We start from the raw sequence: 20,599 nt of genomic DNA, 5'->3' as shown, positions 1-20,599 counted from the left end.
TTCTTGGTGGCATTCGACGACACACAAGTAGCCATTTTAGCAGCAGTGCCATGTCAGGAGCTATGGAGCAGTGGAACGTGCAACATGCTTTTTAAAAGTGGAACAAGGCAACAGTTCCGTTCTCGTTTTAGTGTGAGCCATCATGAAAAAGTTAATATGATATTGTGAATAGAAAACTTCAGAACACACTAAACACTGGAGAAGCATGAGGCAGGCTGCAATGAACAGTAAGTTCCATTCTGCATCAAACCGTGGCATTGTGCTGAGCATTTTAGATCATTGTGCGAAGGATATTACACTTGAAACTGAATTTCCATCCCTATAAGATGGTTGTGCAAAAATTAAATGAGCATGATGCAAAATAAAGTTTCATGGGCACAAATTTCCCAGTTCAGTGACTTGCCATGGTCTGCATGTTCACGAGGAGGTTTAAAAAACTTAATATTAAGATCAACGATTACAGAGCTGATTATTTCCTCTGGGTATACCTCAAGGGGTTGTCAATAAACTACACATACGAGATGAATTGAAAATTCTATTATCTGGAAGTTACAGCAGTATCTTAAGACATGGTATAACATGCAATGCAAAGCTTCCAAGTTAGAAGAACGTGCATGAAAAATGAAAGATTTTGGATGACATTATTTAAAAAAATTAATGAAAATTTACTTGCATGGTAAAAAATGGACACATTGTTCTGTAGATTTACCAAATAAAATCTATGAATGCACAACAATCGTCTTCATGGTATTTGTTTATAAATGCCAGACTTTGATATATGTAAATATTGATTTATTCTGCCATTTTGCAGACATTGGCAAAAATATCTTCACCTCCTACTTCACCCAATAATAGATATAACAGCAAGATTAACTTGGCATGTCGAGATTTCACTACTTTAACCCTCTGTCAGGCATGTGAGATACCAGTATTCCCCATCAATATTCATTGGGAGATTGCAACACTGTGAACTATACTGCACATGGATGCTTTTGTGTAGCTGAACGTTCTTTCTTTATCTTTGTTCTAAGCTCAGCTGTTGTTGCTCTGTTGCACTTCTAAGCCACATAATATTATAAAGTTAATGTCAGTTGCATGTTTGGGGGGGGGGGGGTTAAATATGAAAAAGTGCTCCCCTGTGCATAGCACCACGCCATGAAGGCGTATAGGAGGTGTGGGGGTAACGCCCCACACTTTCTTGATCTGGTCGTGAGTGGGGGTGATGTGATCAGCATGATGGGTTAAATACACTAGTTGATCCTCCAGGCTTCCATCTATCTAAGCAGGCTTTCAGAAATGCGTGCATCAAGCAGCTGAAGAGAAATTAATATTTGTTATACCCTTGTTATTGTTTAATTTTTATTATTTTTATTGTATTATTCTGGTTACATATGTGTGCGTGCTTCTCATTTGTTAATTTCTATTTTTCTCGCTGTTGATATCCTGATATAAAATGGATTTTCTCTGCATTCAGGATTTCTCAAATAAATAATAAAAAAAAAAAAAAGTAACAAGAAAAATATCAAAGTGTAGAAAGACAGATCACAGCTCATTCAGATGTTATATGGACATGAGTTAGTGAGGAAGAGGAGGACACGTAGTCATGAGTTACTGACGAAAGTGAACATGAAAGTGAGCACATGACTAAAAGTGAACATGACACCATTTCTGTTGTTATGTATTTAGGCATGTGGGGGACAACTGTCTCTCAAGCATGCGACTGACATTAACTTAATAATTTTATGTCACTTTGAAGAAATACAAAAAACGAACATTCAGCATGAATGTGCATTGTGCAGTATAATTCATTGTGTATTTAATATCTTAAAGATTGTTAAATTGTTGGGGGGACAGGTGTACCCAATACACCTATGCACGTTACATAAAATAATGTGCTTTACACAGGGTTAAAATGAACAAATCAGCATATGGAACATTTATGAACATTATCTTGATTTCATAAGATAGTTTACACAAACACAATACATATTTTGGATTATTAATTTTATTAATGACTGTTATTTATACCATTTAATTAAAAGAATAAGAAAATTCCCAGAATTTGTGAAATTATTACATCTATTAAATATTTGCATGAAGGTACGAAAATATATAAACTGCATACACATATACATGTGATTTTAAAAAGCAAAGTACGTTTCCAATTTTAAGTAAAAAAAATAATCAGCAATTCATTTGTTACTATTACCTTTTCTACTGCTTTCTCCCAGTAATTTACAGCAGTGTTAAGTATGTCCAGAATCTTTGCTTCTTGGGATGTAACAAGATCTCTGTAGGCAGGAGTTACATCACATGCATCTTCCGGGTTCTGTTCCTCCCCCTCGTTATCCTCAGCTGTCAAGGGAATGACTGCTGACTGCTCAATTTCTTCCTGCAACATGATAAGAATGTGTGTTCTCAATTGTGTTTAAATGTTTATCTAACAAAATTTACTTGACACAAAATGAGATCTAATGGCTCTTGCTTGAAATATATTTTAAAAATATTCATTAATTATATCCAAGTATAAAACAGACATCTTAAAACAAATGAGAAAATGGTTCATATTCAACGAAGTTATAGGAAGCAACCAGTATACACACAAATACATACCTAAGTACAGTGGAACCCCAATTTTATGTTCCCAGATATTGCATTTTCCAGCATTATACATTCAACCTTATTGGTCCCAACATAGCAAAATTTTAAGAAATGTTCCTTGATTTCACATTTTAAGTTTCATCATCTTGGTCCCCTAAAAAATGTAAAATCGAGGTTCCACTGTAATGGTAAAATGAAGCACCCTCTAAGCGAACTACAGGATGGTCAGAAGTCTCCAGACTTGAAGTCTGTGAATCTATTGGTTATATTTTATTAAACATACAAACATAACATGCATGTACATATATTTATTACATATACCTTTAAGTATACAAAAATTATTTAGAAACAAGTTTCAGAAATTCTGCAATACAAAGGCACAATAGCAAACCATTATCTATTTTAAGTTCTAGTTCACAGAAAATACTGAAAATGGCTCCCACTTTCTTGCAATCACATAACCACATGTGCCATATATTTTGTTTCAATGTTGCTGGGATTATTTCTGAAAAATATGGGATCCAAAAAAGACAGATTATCATGATTTTTATCCACCCTAGATCCAACAATCACTTACGATGTGACACACCCAACTACTTTCTTAATGACAGGCAAGGTACGTAGAATTTCATTTGTTCACATTTTAGTGCTCTCAAAACATGTGTCGAACAAAGAAATTTGCTGTGCACACACACGCTCAAAAGCCACTGGCTTCTCACTTAAATTGTACATACGCAGCATACAGTAACAGGAACTGTTCTAGAAATAACTAGTTATGGAAAGTTGAGTTGAGCTGGTTGGTGTTTTTTTTAAGTCCACTTTGTGCACAGTAAGGCTAATCGGGACTGGACCTACAGTTTAAAGTGGGATCCAAACCACTATGTGCCTACACCAGGTATCAAACCCGGGACTCCTTGATTACAAGGCAACGATGCTAGCTATGGAAAGTTATGCTAATCCCTGTTGAAAGGGGTACCAAATCATCCAGTCAAATACCCTAGTAGCAATTTTTGGAACTAGGTCCAGGAACTTTTTAAACACAGTGTTGTTTCAGAATATAGCCCCCTTCCCCAAAAACAACTCTTAGGGCTTACTGGAAGTATATTACACTTTATGTACAGATAGGCTAATCAAGACTGGACATACAATTTAAAGTGGCACCTGGAGCACTGTGGAATGTGCATTCACCAGGAATCCCTTTGATTACAAGGTAACAGGTAACAACATTACAACTGTGCAAATAGGAGGCCTGACATTATTGGATTGATTTGGTGTTTAAGTCCACTTCTTTATGCACAGTAAGGTTAATCGGGACTGGACCTACAGTTTAAAGTGGGATCCGAACCACTGTGTGTCTCCACCAGGTATCGAACCCGGGACCCCTTGATTACAAGGCAACGACGCTACCACTGCGCCATCGAGGAGGCCCGGGGCCTGACATTAGAAACACAACATGCAATCTTATCAACTGTCAGTTTTGCATTTGACAAAACAAACTCTCTGACTTTTCTAAGCATTCTGAACTAAATTTACATATCATCTTGCAACATTTTCCTTACATTTATGCTGTTTACAACTTTTTTTTAGTAAAACAGGACAGGCATGAGGCCAATGCCAAAAAACAACATATTTTAAAGTATTTCCTTGTTACATATAAATGCTTGTTGCATCCAATTGGGGGCTTACAAACATTTGAATAATTCATATTCATTGCAAGTTCAACAATCCTATTTAACATTCCCTGTAATTTAAAGGATTTATAGGTCACGGAGAACTCTGAAGTAACGAGATAGAAAGAAATGTAAAATCAGAATGAAAATTAAGCACAAAAAGTAACTTCAAAATGAATTTGGAAATAACCATGTTCAAGTCCTGCTCAAGCCTAAGATCTCACAATTGGATCTCTTTACATCATGTGGAACTCTCATCATTAAAAAAAAAAGAGAAAAGTAGTAACATCTAATGGAAAATATGTACTAACATATCGCCAGGTGAATACTGTTTTGTTGTATGCCATTCTGCACTAACTCTTCAGGAGAGCTGATTAAAGTTGGATTTAGTATATGGATCTTGAAAACACTACAAGATTTGCTGAAACATTTTATTAATGTTGCTAATTCATCCCACTTGCCAACCAGATTCATTGCTTTGGAACATCATGCACTAACATGTACGGAACACGATAATGTCAACTCATTTCCAACAAAAAGTGGATATACGACACAGTATTCAGCTGCTGATAAGGTAGCAACAAAATGTCGTGGCAAATTGAATGTCTTTTAAGGCAATATTTATTTTTACAATAATGCCAAAAATAATTTAAAAACATGATAAAAGTACAAATGACACTTTACCTTCAGTTTCTTCTTTTCTAACTGCAACTCAGAGAAGAACAACCAGTAATATGCCATGCCAAGGTAGCACATCAGTTGCTGCTGATTATTGGTTTTGGACTTTGCCTTGAAAACAACAGGCATGAATTACATTTATGATTTACAGAAAACAACCAATCAAAAGATAGCATAACATTACAGCACTGATATCTGCCTATCTTTGCAGATTCCCTATGTAGCGATATTAGTAGTAGAACTAGTAAAAAAATAATACCGATGGTACATTTCTCAGAATGTAGAGTATATAATAAACATACCTTAACATAAACCCTGAACATCATCCTTCTTTTCTGTTGTCATAGGATGCAACAACATTTTCTTAAATTATAACTAGGGGGTGGATTTTTGCATATTTGCATGTTTTTCCTTGGGGAAAATTACTGTGCTTTAAATGGATTCACTCATTCCACTTGATTGGGAACACTCTGGCAAAGTTTTATAATGCATCTAAATGCATATTTGAGCTGTTAGTGTATATTTGAGCTTAATGTGCATATTATTTGCATATACAATATGTATATGTCGTTAATCCGGACCCCAATAAGCAAACTTCGCTTAATCCGGCCAGGTAAAAAAAAAAAAGAAAAAAAAAGCAGAATGCAAGGTTTTAAATGTGGCTAGAACTCAACAAGAGAACTTCCCAAAGAAAAGGCAGTCAACCACTGATGAAATTCTATTTCCCACAGACTTTGTACTGTGCTGTATAGTGTATTTAGGCCTATGCCCTTTAAATACACCATAATAAATGTGTTTTGTTGCTATAAACGGACTTTTAATGCACTTTCTACTGTTCTTTTACATTATTTCAGTTAATCCGGACTTTCTTTAAACCGGTCAACTTATCACCCCATTAGTCCAGATTAATGAGGATTTACTGTATTGGAAGTAATTTAATGCAATCATTAAGGGCATGCATATTTTGATTTTGACAAAAAAATGAAATGTCAAAAAAACACATTGTAGTGTTAATTTTTCATGTTTTTGAAAGGTGTTTTTTGCATTTTGCTACCATGTTTTGTCACGAAATAATGCAAAATGAATTGCAAAATGCAAAATGAATTCTTAAAACATGAAATTTAGTGTTTATTTACCAACACAACACCTTCCGAGGTCTGAGGTCCTGTGAGTTATGCAATTCACGGAAAATTGATTAATTCTGCTGTTAATATTGGAGAAGCAAAAATGGACTACTTTACACAGAAGTAAACTTAATACTCTGATAACTACAAACTTAAACTCTGATAACTACAGAAATGTGCTATTAGAAGTGAAATGTTAATTTTGTGTAGTAAGTTTAGTTTTTAAATCAAATTTAGGATTATGTTCACAATTATAAAATCAAAATGTTATTTTATATACCGCTTTTGATCCGATTTCTCACCGCTATAACACCAAAATTTTATTTTATTATCCACTTTTGAACCAGAAATTGACTCAGTTTTTGTACCGAAATTTTGCTTTTTTATTTACCAAAATTATGTGCCTCTAGCAATCATTTATTTTGAGTGTGCTTCTTCCATTTTGTTATCCTTTGTGTCAAGAACATCTAGTAACTATAAACTACAGTTGTTGCAAAGATAAAGAAAACCACCCTCCCACCAATCACCCACATCAAAAAGAAATGAGTTACAGTTATGGGTGCTATTAACAGCAGTTGATATGTTAGGTTTGTAAATCTGTGCGAGTGCTTATCAGAGATAAGACATCTGATCATACAGAGATGCGGCGATAACAAGGAAAAATAATTAACTGCACAGAGAAGGAGTTAGAATATTCGTATATTTGTGCGAAATAAGCCAAGCGACAGCATGAAACAGCTAGAAATTCACAAGAGTTTTGCAAATTTTTAGCACATTGAAACATTGTTTTTTTTGATTGATTGATTTAGTTTATTTTACTTCCCGTTTTGTGCCTCTTGGCTAATTTGCGAAGATGGGGATGAGTGATGAAATTGATGAATGGACATTCACAAACAACCAAGCCCGACCGGGATTCGAAGCCGGGACCCTTGGCATCGCAGTGCGATGTGCTAACCACTCGGCCACAGGGTCAGGCCACACATTGAAACAATAGACCAGTACTACTCCCTGAGCAGAACCCTCCTGCCAAGATTCCTATTGAGTGCACATGGCACAGGTTCACGCAGAATTGTGGGAATCTCCCCTACTATACGTTTGGTAGCATTCAGCTGTTCTCGGATGACACCCTACAACAAGAAAGACGAGAGACTTTCCCCCACCCTTGAGGGTCTGAGACCCTTTTTTGCAGCCACTATGTTTACAACCACGGCAGGGTTTCTCTGGAATCATCAAAATTAAACTTCTTTTTCAGCATTGTGAAGAATGCAACGTTCTTGTTTTTAAGAGGAAAAATACATAGTGAGCAATGAGTGATATTGTTTTTCATTATCAAAACCAAACATAGAAGCTTGACTTAACGTGACTTGAGATTTCAAAGTATCAAGTAAGCTCCATGTGAAAGACTCAATGATGTACCTATTTCTCTTTCTTGCAACAATTGGCACTCACCTTTAAACACAACAATTGAGGTGCGTTTACATTTCAGTTTCAACCACGAAGAGAAGGGTGAAGAAATTGAGAATTGTTGCTTTTTCGTGTATGAGTGGAACTTGTTTGGGGGGATAAATATGTCATTTTTCCTTCTGGTTGCAACTGTTCATCCCTTAGGGGATACATGCTTATGTTTCCAAAGAATTTACTGCAACCTCTCCTTCCAACATGGAAATATTTAAAATACCGTATTTACGAGTGTACAATGCAGGTGTGTGTATAATGAGTAGGGACACTGAAATTTCGCGAACGCTTTAAATGCGAAATTATTTTCAAGTGTGTATAATTTTGTTTCGAGACAAGTGGATAAGAGTTATGACCATTTTTGGCTCCAATTTATTCATGAAGTTCCGCGAAATACAAATCAAAATGCGAAATGAAACGAAAAGTGTCGAAGTTCACGAAATAACACCGAAATTCAGTTGTCAAAACAAAAAAAAACAACATTAATTTACCTTCTTTCATAACATTGGACTGTTATTTTGCTCGTGAAAGTTCAACATTTCATTACAGGTGACAATGACTACGTAAAGTAGTTTTACATCATCAGAAGCGCAATGCCGCACAGTGCAAACGGTGTCAGTGATAAGTATTTAGCCGCTTTCTTCTCCGTTCGTTCATTTCTCCATTCCTGCAACTCAGGCTATCTCGCTCCAATGTAATGCGTAAATACGTTGATGTCATGCAGAAAATACGGAAATTAGTTTTCTGCTGTTAATGTTATGTTTTTGTAGCTAAAACGCAAATATTTTAGTAGGACTATTTTTTTCAGCCAAAGTTTGCAGTCCAAAAAGTTCCAATCAGAGGCCTACAGAAGATCGTGTGTAGTCTGTGTCTCCATTACGTGCCACACAAAAATACGAGTTTCAAGGATTTTCGTGTCCGTGCTTCTTGGGGGCTTGCTCATAGTTTCTTTGGCGAATTACAATGCCCAAAGTTATTTCAGTATTTGAATGTGCTCGAGAGTTCAAGGCAACAAGGCTTGTACAAAATTAAATGACTTGCTCCGCGAAGATCCAGGCAAGATTTTTTTTTTGAAAATGTTAATGTTTTATTCAGTATTCAAGAAATATTGTCAATGAAGACTTGTACGACATTTGCAAGAATGTGCCTATTCTAAAAACATGTTCACAATTAAATTTTTTGAGAGGGTACAAAGCTTTTCAGGATATGGTATTGAGGGATGTGAAAGAGTCAGGTGTAACTTCGAATTTAATTAATATGCTGATAGCACTTAAAGAAGGTAGGTGCAGACTACTTAACTTTGAATTTTATTTACCGCTTTTCCAACGAAATGATCTTTTTTCACCACTTTTATATACCGAAATTGTAACTTTTTAAATGCGAAATTCATGAATTTTATTTACCATAAATCATTGTCCCTAATAATGAGCACCCTGGTTTTTGATAGGGAAAAGTGACAAACAATAATATCTCGTATATAATGCACAGTACAATCCAGGTTCAAGAAATGGCATTCTTAGTTGTAGGTCGTAAAGCTGTTGTTATGCCAATCAACAGTGAATGACATCATTCCTATTCAATGAGTCACCTGTTGCTATGTGGACCAAGAGGAGAACATTACATTACAAAGTGAAAAATTGTGGCACATGGCCTTTAAACATTTATAAGTAGTTTTGCTAATTTCCTCTATAAAACTTCAAAATATATACTTTTTCTATGACTAACAAAACATTTATAGGAGGCACATTCAGAACTCGCAAACTAGCAGTCAGCAGAACAAGATTTCTTCCATTAAGGCATTTACACACTTCATGTGTGTCATATTATTTGGCCAGTAATACATTTTAATAATTTTCTTTTTCCTTATCTTTTTTTTTATACAAAGTACCATAAAAATCAGAACGTTCCTTCATTTTGTAATGAGCTTATTTCAACTGCATTGCAAATAAGTGTCGCTATCTTGATCTTGAATGGAATACTGTTACCATATTCAGAAACTGCAGAATTCAAGCTTTACAACGATATATAACATGATTGGTTCTGTAAACATTAAAAAATTATTCCGTGCATAATACGCACCACACTTTTTCGGGGCAAAAACTTTGGAAAAAAGTGTGAATTATACGTGAGTAAATACGGCATTACAGCGTGTGCTAGTTTCCCTTCACTGTAAGAATGAAGTAAAAGTACACCAAAAAAATGTGAATCCATAATTCTGAAGAAGGTTCATTTTTAGGTAGGCTACATAAAATAAGACCCCCCTACCTTTTTAGGCAAATTACATTCCTTTGTCAAATACTCTATATTCTTATGTTTGAAAGAGCTACCACTGGAAATAATCAATGGATGGACCATGTGCTTCTGTTTACATCCAATTCATGCTTGCTGTGGATGGATTATATTTAGAAATTTGAAATACCGAAAGATGAAGAGAAAATTACTTTACCAGTGAATAGACACGATGATATGGTTACCACTGATGCCACAGTTACTTACTGTCAAGTCTACTAAGAGTATTTAAGTATTAGGAGATTTTAGATCGAAGCAACACATGACCCTTGAGAACGAGAAAATTAGCATCCATGTTTCACATTGTAGTGCCATGACAGGCTGCACAAGCCTGCGTTCGAATGATGAAATCTTCAAGCGACACATGTCACTTGTCTCTTCGGTGTGAATTCTTCCTAAAATGTAACATCTTAGGTATCAAGAATAATTATGGTTTACACGAAAATTTACATACAGGGTGGAAAGTAACCTTTTGCTAGGGGTCCGCAGGAAAACTGTGTTAACATGGAGTCATTTGAAGTGTGGTGTGTTAAAGTAGGCTTTTTTCTGTGTTTCAGGAATAAATTCCAAGATGGAGAATCTATTGTGTGACAGTGAGGAGCAGTGAGTTGTCGATCGGATAAGAGCCAATGCGTTTCGTGAAGCAATGGAAGGTGGAGTAGCATTCATAAAGCGCAAATGGGTCGCAAAGAAACTGCATCGAAGTGAACGTTGGGTAACTAAAAATTGGAAGAAAATGTACGATGATTGCTATTTCCGGGCAACACTCTTGCACATCTGGAACAAGTCCTCCGTGACATGGAATGGAATACGGGTTTGTTTGCGAATCTTCTGAGCTCCTACCCTGATCGTCTTCGTGCTGTGAGAGAAGCAAACGGCAGACGTACTAACATTTAATTTTGTTTTTGTAACCACAATTGTCGTAGTAAACAATTGGTATTACCATAATTCCTTAATTGTTGTTACTTTTTACTGTGGACCCCTAGCAAAAGGTTATTTCCCACCCAGTACACTACTATTGTCATTACAAATGATAATTGATCTTTATGGATGCTTTCTCGCACTAACACACACCTTTCATGGTTCCACTGTGAACATCATGGGTCCCTTATTCCATACCATAAGGGTTAAGCACAGTGTTTTCTAAGGAGTCCTTTGACTATTCATTGAATTTCTGTCAATTTTATCCACAATGGTATCTAATAGGGTTTTCTTCTCTTAATTTTGATTTTTACCACTTTTGTCCGTGTATTCTCTATATATAAGATTACAGTAGGAAACTAGTCCTTTTGCTTTTCGCCAGGATTTTGGGGTTTTGTAGACTTTGTGCAACAGTATAGTTCAATCAACTTTTTTGATTGCGTAACAGCAGTTGTTGTGCAACTCTCTTAATTTCATTTACAAAATTTTGCATGTAATGGAGGGTATTTTTACCATTGCTTAGATGTTAAAAACTAGTGCATAATTATCCTGTTATTTGGGACAAAAAACTAAAATAAGTTCCAGCAATTACTCATCATTTTCTGCTTTCTAAATAGTCTATATCAGTATAAATAGACAGAAATGTAATATTTTTCACTAACCATATTAGCCAACTATGCTGGAAATATGGGTCTATAGGCTGGAATAGCTTCAAATGTTGGAATTATGTGGTCAGTGGCATGCCCCCTGGGAAGTCATAAAGCATATATAGATTGTAATACACATTTTTAAAATTTATAGTGCATATTTTGCCAGTTTTTAATGCACATTTTGGCCTTTTTAGTGCATATAAATCTGCTCTTAATTATAACAATACATGGAATGTAATGGGTTAATGAGGTAAATACATGCACCCTCACAAAATGAAAGACTTCTAATTGTCCACTTACTTGTTTGTTTAACCACTTTGAACAAATTTCACTTTTATGTAAAGTGACAAGCCTTTACAACATTTATTTGCAGTGTGGTTTTACTAAAATTCAGAACACACACATACCTTTTCTTCATCCTTCAGCAGTGAAATAATCTTCTTGCACAATTTGATGGCCCCCATATCTGCTATATTCTCTTCTTTGTCCCAGAGCACAGAAACAATATTCACCATTCCTTCCACTCTGTCAACTACCTTTACAGCTTCATACTGTAGAACATTTCCTGCAGCCAATATGGCATCATACATCTCAACACTGAAAGTAATTCAAATAAAATACCAAGTAAAACATGCATCTCAATCCATTGAAGTGGCTTTAATTGACACATATAAAACAACATGAAAAAAATCTTCATCAAAATCAAATATTTTTATTAAATATTGCCTACCATAAAGTATATGGCATATTTCAGAAATAAAAACAGTGAGTCAAGGTGAATATTATTAAAGTATGTGGAATATTGTGCGTTTGTCCTTTAAATCCCAAATAAAAATGTTAATTTACTACTTTTATTGGTCCCTTACATTAAAAGACTAACATAAATTAATTAAGAGTAGTATTCGAAAATAAAATCTTTACGAAAATATTTGGACCTAAAAGGGATGAGAAGACAGGTGAGTGGAGTTTACATAATGTAGAATTGCACAATATATATTCCTGTCCAGATATTATTCAAATAATTAAATCAAGAAGACTTATGTGGACAGGCCATGTGGTACGAATCGGAGAGGAAAGAAGAGTTTACAGGATTCTTGATGGGAAACTTGATGGTAAGAGACCTGTAGGAAGGCCACGACAAAGATGGAGGGATAACCTTGAGATGGACCTAAAGGAAATTGGTAGGGTTAAAAATATTGTTTTGATCTTGCCCAGGATAGGGACAGATGGAAGGCTTGTGTTGCTGCAGCCATAAACCTCCGGGTCTAAGAAGGCTAGAGAGTTAATTACTTTTACTGATAAACTGTTCTTAAATGTAACAGTTGGGCTGAAAAGTTCGTAGGCTAACATAGTAAAAAATATTTTTTTGACAAAATTCGATTTTATTATTCAATATAGTTGCCTTCGAGGGCGATACAACGATTATAGCGGTCATACAATTTTTCGATGCCATTTTTATAGTACGATTTCTCTTTAGCCTCAAAATAGGCCTCAGTTTCGGCGATTACCTCTTCATCAGTGCTAAATTTCTTTCCAGCGAGCATTCTTTTAAGGTCTGCAAACAGGAAAAAGTCACTGGGGGCCAGATCTGGAGAATATGGTGGATGGGGAAGCAATTCGTAGTCTAATTCATATAATTTTGCCATCGTTTTCATTGATTTGTGACACGGTGCATTGTCTTGATGAAACAGCACTTCTTTCTTCTTCAAATGGGGCTGTTTTTTCGTGATTTCAAACTTTAAACGCTCCAACAAAGCTATGTAATAATCGCTGTTGATGGTCTGGCCCTTTTTGAGGTAATCGATGAATATAATACCATGCGCAACCCAGAATACTGATGCCATAACCTTGCCAGCCGACTGTTGCGTCTTTCCATGCTTTGGATTCAGTTCATCACGTGCAGTCCACTCGGCTGACTGTCGATTGGACTCTGGAGTGTAGTTATGGAGCCATGTTTCATCCATTGTAATATATCGACGGAAAAATTCGTGTTTATTACGATTGAATATCGCTAAACATTGCTCCGAATCATCAAAACGTTGTTGCTTTTGATCGATTGTGAGCACGCGCGGCACCCATTTTACACACAGCTTTCGCATGTTCAAATATTCATGCACAATATGTCCAACACGTTCCTTTGATATTTTTAAAGTCTCAGCTATCTCGATCAACTTCACTTTACGATCATTTAAAATTATTTTGTGGACTTTTTTGATGTTTTCGTCGGTAACAGCCTCTTTGGGGCGTCCACTGCGTGCATCGTCTTCGATGCTCATTTCGCCTTGTTTAAATTTAGCAAACCACTTCTCAACGGTTGATTTTTCTGGTGCAGAGTCCGAATAATGTTTATCAAGCCAAGCCTTGGCTTCAACAGTATTTTTTTTCGCCAAAAAGCAATGCTTTATTAACACACGAAATTCTTTTTTATCAATTTTTTCACAATAACAAAAGCTGCTTCACTCTCAATGCTATATCTCACGAACTAATTATCCGGCAGCTGTGAAATTTATACACGTATCTTTTGAAGGTTAGTACTAAGTAAAAATCACATGGATTTAATTCTAGTAACGCCATCTATGAGTCAGCCTACGAACTTTTCAGCCCAACTGTTATGCATTGTTTCTTACTTCATTTACTTCAAAAAATGCACGCAAGCAAATTACTAACATTTTCCACGAGACATACTTGTAATGATTCTATTAATTTTGGTAAACCCAAATTCCACATAGTGACTTGTGAAAAAATATGTGTATTTATTACACTACCATGTCTTTTATTCCACAAACATGAATTTACTTACTTTATTAAATAAATTGATCACTATGAGAGGAACAAACAGGAGTACTGTATCTGCCCCCTTTCTAATGATTAATTTAATTAGTACCATAAAGTAAATAAAAACATACAATGTTTCTGGATATGTGTGTTGGGTATCTGCTAACTGCATCTGGACTAAGCTCTTGTTCTTCCCATGCTTGCCAAACAATGGTATGCAGGATTGCATACATGTGTATAGAGCACCACCAACTATCACAAAAACTGTGCAAAACTAGTTTCTTTAACATGACAGAAATAAAGTGAGGATAAACTACAAAGTTTCAATAGCATGTACGTAAGCGATGTTTCTTTGGTTTCCATTTGGTCCTTGCTGTCAGCAGAAGACATTTCACTCATTTCCGATTCACACACAGACTGTTGAGTGATTGAGGAAGGGTTACAAATTGGCTCAAATCACCTTCTACACATTTAATAATCAAGGCAATCAAATATAACGTGCAGCTGACATTTGAGTATCCTAGCCTGTACATTTCTTATACTTTGCATTACCTTTCAGCAGCATAGGCTCTGATTTCATATTTGAGCAGAATAATAGCATCTGTAACCGAGAGGTCAAGGGCTGGATAAATATCTTCCAACTGAGAGCAATCTTCTGTGAGGATGTGGTAAACTGTGCAATTCTGAAACATAAAAAATAACACAAATTAAAAATTGTGATATGAATCATAAAATAAAATAATGGAACAAAATAAATACAGTATTAATGATTTCATAAATAAACTATATCCTTAAATGGTTATAGAAGTGAAACTCAGCGTTGCAATATCACTATCTCCAGCGGAACAGATCAAATTCCCACACTTTTTGAGTATCACTCCACAATATCATGTTAGTGGGGTGTCCGATTGCTGGCAGGTGGTCCAGGTTCGATTCATGAGGATGATGATCTAGGTAGGAATGTTTCCATCAATATCATTGCCTAAGTGGCTATTGTGCCCATCCATCTGGAAGGGGAAAAGGTGTCTAGAGCATGGTGCTGATCACACTATCACCAATATAACTTACACAGTGTGGCAATTTGAAATTTAGACTGGTGTAAAAAATAAACATGTGTTCATAAAAAGTTACTTACATGGGATCATTCAAAGTAGGACCCTCCTGCATCCACACATCATTGCCATTGCACCCTGCCTACTAGTGCATGGAAGGATTGCTGAAATTTGTTTTGTGTAATGCTGTTCAAAATCCTTGTCGCAGCCCTCTTGATGGTCGGTACATCATCAGAGTACGAACCTTTCAGTGCAGATTTTAGTTTAGGAAACAGAAAATAATCACACAGGGCAGATCTGGTGAATAGGCAGGATGTGACAATATACGGATTCCCTTTTGGGTCAAAAAGTCCTTCTCAATCACAGCCTTGTGACTTGGGGCATTGTCATGAAGCAGACATCAGCTACCATCATCCTGATACTCGGGCATCACATGTGTTATTCTTTGCACCAAACATTTTATAACCTCAAGATAAAATACAGCAGTAAGTGTCTGTGTGTAATTTCGGTATTTAGGAATGATTGTCCTCATTTTCTCAACCAATTCTGGTGTTCTCACCGTCCTTGCTGCACCCGGATACTCGTTATCTTCAATTGACTCCCGTCCTTCATGTGAAACACCTGTGCCATTCAAATGCGTAAGGGATAAGCAATTGTCCCCATACACTTGGCTGCAACATGTGAATTGCTTTACCCAGGCACACACAAAACATGATGTTTGCTCTTTTTTTCATGTTGAAATCACGACGCACTTTCAAGACACGTTCCCACACTCAACAATGCCACATGTGGCAATGTCACTCAAGGTCAACGAACTCTGCACCAGTTGTTTGTGAGATACCCCTCAATTGTTCGCACCACAGAATGCTTGCACAGCGGCATCACCTACAGCGGGAAAAAAATCAGTCTCGATTTTAAATTGCCGCACTGTGTATATAACAAAAGTGTGGAATCCCACCTACTCACCTCCTATGGTCCTGCATGAAATAATGTAATGAACAGTACTCTTTCCAGTAGTACTATAATTTAATTCCAAAGAAAAGCTTCTACATAACAATGTAGCTGTATTGCAAACAACTTACCTGGATTTCATTCCTGTTGCAAAGCTTAGCGCAATTCTTGATATTGCACCAGCGTCTGAAAATTTCCTTTTGGCAATCAGGTGAGATAATAAGAGCAATTGTCAAGTACATCAAAGCATCCTTTAGTTTCCCCATTTCTTGGAGTATCTTTGAATACCCATCCACAGATTTCCAAAAATCCTTCAAGACAAATATTAAAAATTAGAAAATTGACAAACTATCTTATCAGTAATTTTATTGTGCCTAAAACTTTTTCATTGATTTTGTACAATGCTTTTGAGTTAAAATATAGACTATTTGATGATGGTGGATGAACCATGATTGTACATGTTTCAGAGACCTCTTTGTACAAAATGTAGAATGCAGGAAATGCAAAATGAGGCTTCTAGTGCATAAACATAAATGGTGGTTACAAAATAAAACTAAAACATAACATCAGTCTTTCCATTATGATATCCAATTTGTTTTCATACTTAAAATACATGCAAATAATGCAACAAAACAGAAAATACATTTTTAACAACTGCTGCAAGTCACGAACAGGGATCAAGTGATTATAGATGATGACCAGAGTTAGGATTTTTAGGGGAAAATTTCATTGGGAAAAAGGAAGGGAAAAGGTGCTAAAATAAGACCCAAAAAGGGGCAAAAAAGGTGCTAATTGGGGGAAAAAAAGGTGCTGATAATTATACTATTTATTAAAACTTTCTTTCCTATTTTATTAGTCTAAGCTATTCACTCGAAGGTGTGTACACATCACACACATAGGTTGTGTTACAGTTATTCACCAGAGTCAGGAAAAAACACAAAGATGTTGTATCTTACAACATTAAGCATTTCTAATTTTTAAAAGTGAGTTTGTTTCTTTTTTGGAGATAAAATATCTTTATATAAGCTGAAGCTTCTCTCTACATCCACAGAAACAAGTGGGGCAAACTTAGTATTCACTTGGAATGGAAACTCTGTGGAAGTGGCAAATTCCAAACCATGCGGATTCTTGTCAACAGTAGCCTCAAGTTTGTCTCTGGCAAAACTATCTAACTGCCCCCTCACAGTAGTAAAGATATCACATTGTTTTTCCTTTTCAGGTACTTGTAGGAATGTACAGTCGGAGAAAGAATTACCTGGGCCACGGGATCTAGAATTTCGTAACGTCTTAAAGCCTGTTGTTTATGCAACCCAAATAACAAATTATTCGCTTAAGTTTGTCTGGTGGATCTCAGTTCTCGGGAAGGATTGAGCATTGATAGCATGAGTCACATGACTCATGCCCCAGCAACACCAAACAACAGCTGGGTGCTACGTGGCCTCAAGAAGAACATTTCAGCAACTGGCTTCTTAACAAGATCTACTCGTAAGAAAATATTTTTCGAGTGATACTAGTCATTGTCAAGAAGGTTCACTGAAATTATGGTTCTCATCACAGGCCACATTCCACACGCTAATTGTTTAAGTCCAGTTTATGCACTGGACCTACAGATTAAAGTGGGATTCGAACCAAATGTTCCTTCTATCTGGTATTGAATTCGTAAGCCTTTGATTACATGTCGAAGACGTTACCACTATGCCATCGGAGAGGCAATGGAACGCCTTGAGAAAGAGACGAGTGAAACCATATTTGGCGTAAATTTTAAAAATAAGACAATATTTTGTGGTCACAGTTTCGAACCGTGGGAGAGGCATATATATTTTTTGCCCCATCGTCCATTTCACGAGTTTATAATTCTTCCTCACCGACACGATTAACGCCAGTGGGAGAAGAAAAGCGAAGTAAAATAACTGAAACAGAAATAAAAGGAAAAAGCGAAACAAATTTTATCCATAATATTCTGCAGTCACTTCAGTCGTGTTCAAGGAATCCTACCTTTAAAGAGAGCCGTGGTCTCTAACTTGTCTTTTCCCCTTCCTTTGTGCTCTCGATTCCCTCTGTCACGATTGGTCTAAAACTAATTAATGCGACGTTAATTAAACAATCCAAACAACGAAACAATGCACAATCAACTGCTCAACATTCCAATTTTTTTCGAATCGGAAAACAATTGAGATGCAGTAAAATGAAGCAAGAAGCAGTAATAAACTGGGAATTTGATACGGTATAGAATTAAATCGGTGAAGATGTTCCATTTGATTGGATTTTTGTTATTTAGTGTCGCTATTCTTTCACTTTTGGCAAATAGCGACAATGAAGATGAGTAATGAGTGATGATATGATGACATTGATTAACGGACACTCACCAAGAACACCCATGGCCAAGCCGAGATTCGAACCAGGGGCCATGCTGTCGTAGCACGCTGTGCTAACCACTTCGCCACGGAGGTTGGTTAGGAGTGGACATTATATCATATTTTGTGTGCGCAATTGGGAGCAATCAATGGAATGACTAGGCATATTATATTATTAATATATTCATATCATAATATCACGTCATATTATTCGGCACGAAGTAACATCATAGACATTCAATCTTGCATTATTGCCTTTCAACTATTTCTTCGACTTCAGGTTAATAACATCAATAAGATAAATTATGAAACAAATGATAATGAATGTGGGATATTGACAGTTATTTCGAATTACCTGACACAAGCAACATTAAGCAGACTCGGTGGGCAAGCACATTAAGTGGTCAACCTTCGATCTCGTCACCAAAGTTCCCGGATTTGAGTACCCTCCTTGTCACAGGTGTTTGAGTATTTCGTCATTAATTTCATGTAATGGTCACTCGTCCGCGACTAGGAATAAAAGTGATGTTACGTAACAAAACTAATAAAAATAAACATGATCGAAGAGTACTTATTTCATCTCTCACGAAATCTCCTATAAAACCGGGATAAATGAAATATATGTATCTTCACATACTTTTTCGATTTCTATATTTAACTAGCAGAGACCGAGAACGGGAGAGCAATTTTCAATTCGAAAAACCGAGAGACGGAGACACTGTAAAGTCTTGTTTCTTTCTTGATATCTCCCTAATTGAGTTGTTGTTCTGTTCGTTATTGGCTTTGTATTGGTAATTATTGTCATTATTCCTCCCCTGTAGGTAAACCTTAACGACGATTTATGATGAAATACAGTAGAGCAGATAAAAGGGCAAGAACAAGAGAGTCATGCGTGACCGGGACTTCAACCCAGAACCTTACGTAACGAGATTTGAAATTCTGGAGAAGGAATCTGTGTTTCGCTTGGCTTTCTCTTTCCTCAACTTCTGTTATTTTATCACGCACGTATAATTAAAATGGTTCTGAGAAAATACGTTGCTATCCATAATCGTATTGGTTAGATGCTATAAATGTGAACTCCAACATGGAATAAATTATTCCCTTTTGTATGTGGTTGAACATGAAATCTTCTTACACTGTGACAATTTCTTTTTTAGTTTTTCTGCACAGATAAGCTAATCTGGACTGGAGCTTCAGTTTAAAATGACATACGAACTACTACATGCATCAAAGGTGTGTCGAACCCGGGATCCCTTGATTATAAGGTGACGACGTTATCATTACGCCAACGAGGAGGCTCCATGAGAAAATATTATACAATCGATCTATACAATAATTTATTTAAACATTTACATTTTCGTTTTCTTCTTTCTTTTTTTTGTTAACTACTCTTCTACGACTCTTTTTCTTGTCTTGGAATTTCTTCTCGTTTCAGGCAAAAAATAATACATGCAGGCTGTATAGCCCCCCCTATACAAATAGATAGAAAGCTCACTCTCGAGAACTAATTTATAAATAACGTAACCATTAGGAAACAATTCGAACGTTAACTGATATAACTGCAGATGAAAAAATACTTACAGACGCTAACGAAATATCTATTCTTGTATAAGCTCACAGGCAACAGGTATCTGGTGAGTCATTGAATCTTGCTAACTACGAGCGAAGGTCACGGAACCAAAGGGTGGCAAACAGGCGTCTGCTCTACGAAACTAGGGTTAGCAGACGAGGCCAGTGTTCATGTTATCAATGACGTACGAAATAAGGAGGAACACAGCTTTCATATCAAACTAGACCTGTGTTTTGGTCCCGTCATTGCATGTAAAACACTTTCTCGTCATGGCCTTGAAGGCCTACGTAAAGGCTTATCTGCATGAAAGATATCTTACCATTGAGGGGAGGAAAGGTGTGTGTGTGTGTGTATCGAGGTCCTTCAACTTTCGTATTCTTCTTCATTTCAGAACGCGTGCTGTATCGTCGATTTAATCTAATCTAGCCGTTCTAGGTTCTGTTTCTGTTCGGTAATTTCACACTGTCTTCCTGCTTATGTTATTCGCGACGAAGGTAATGGTTTCGATA

General features: G+C 36.3%; 1 protein-coding gene across 4 annotated transcripts in view; it reads right to left on the bottom strand.

Annotated features, from left to right (window-relative positions):
• Positions 1 to 20,599, bottom strand: part of LOC146004300 (uncharacterized) — a 65,343-nt gene that overhangs the window by 22,593 nt on the left and 22,151 nt on the right. For all 4 annotated transcript variants that reach the window (XM_083143034.1, XM_083143041.1, XM_083143049.1 and 1 more), the window contains exons 6-10: positions 16,298 to 16,477; positions 14,716 to 14,846; positions 11,796 to 11,985; positions 4,956 to 5,060; positions 2,210 to 2,392 (exon numbers count right to left, since the gene is read on the bottom strand). In XM_083143034.1, the coding sequence (XP_082999160.1) occupies positions 2,210 to 2,392; positions 4,956 to 5,060; positions 11,796 to 11,985; positions 14,716 to 14,846; positions 16,298 to 16,477 (789 nt within the window). The remainder of the gene's footprint in view (positions 1 to 2,209; positions 2,393 to 4,955; positions 5,061 to 11,795; positions 11,986 to 14,715; positions 14,847 to 16,297; positions 16,478 to 20,599) is intronic.

This window comes from Lepisma saccharinum, chromosome 1 (assembly GCF_977018435.1).
Source record: "Lepisma saccharinum chromosome 1, izLepSacc3.1, whole genome shotgun sequence".
In the NCBI taxonomy this organism is placed as follows: Eukaryota; Metazoa; Arthropoda; class Insecta; order Zygentoma; family Lepismatidae; genus Lepisma; species Lepisma saccharinum.
Note: the sequence above shows the minus strand (reverse complement) of the source record. Positions and strands in the feature narration are given on the sequence as shown.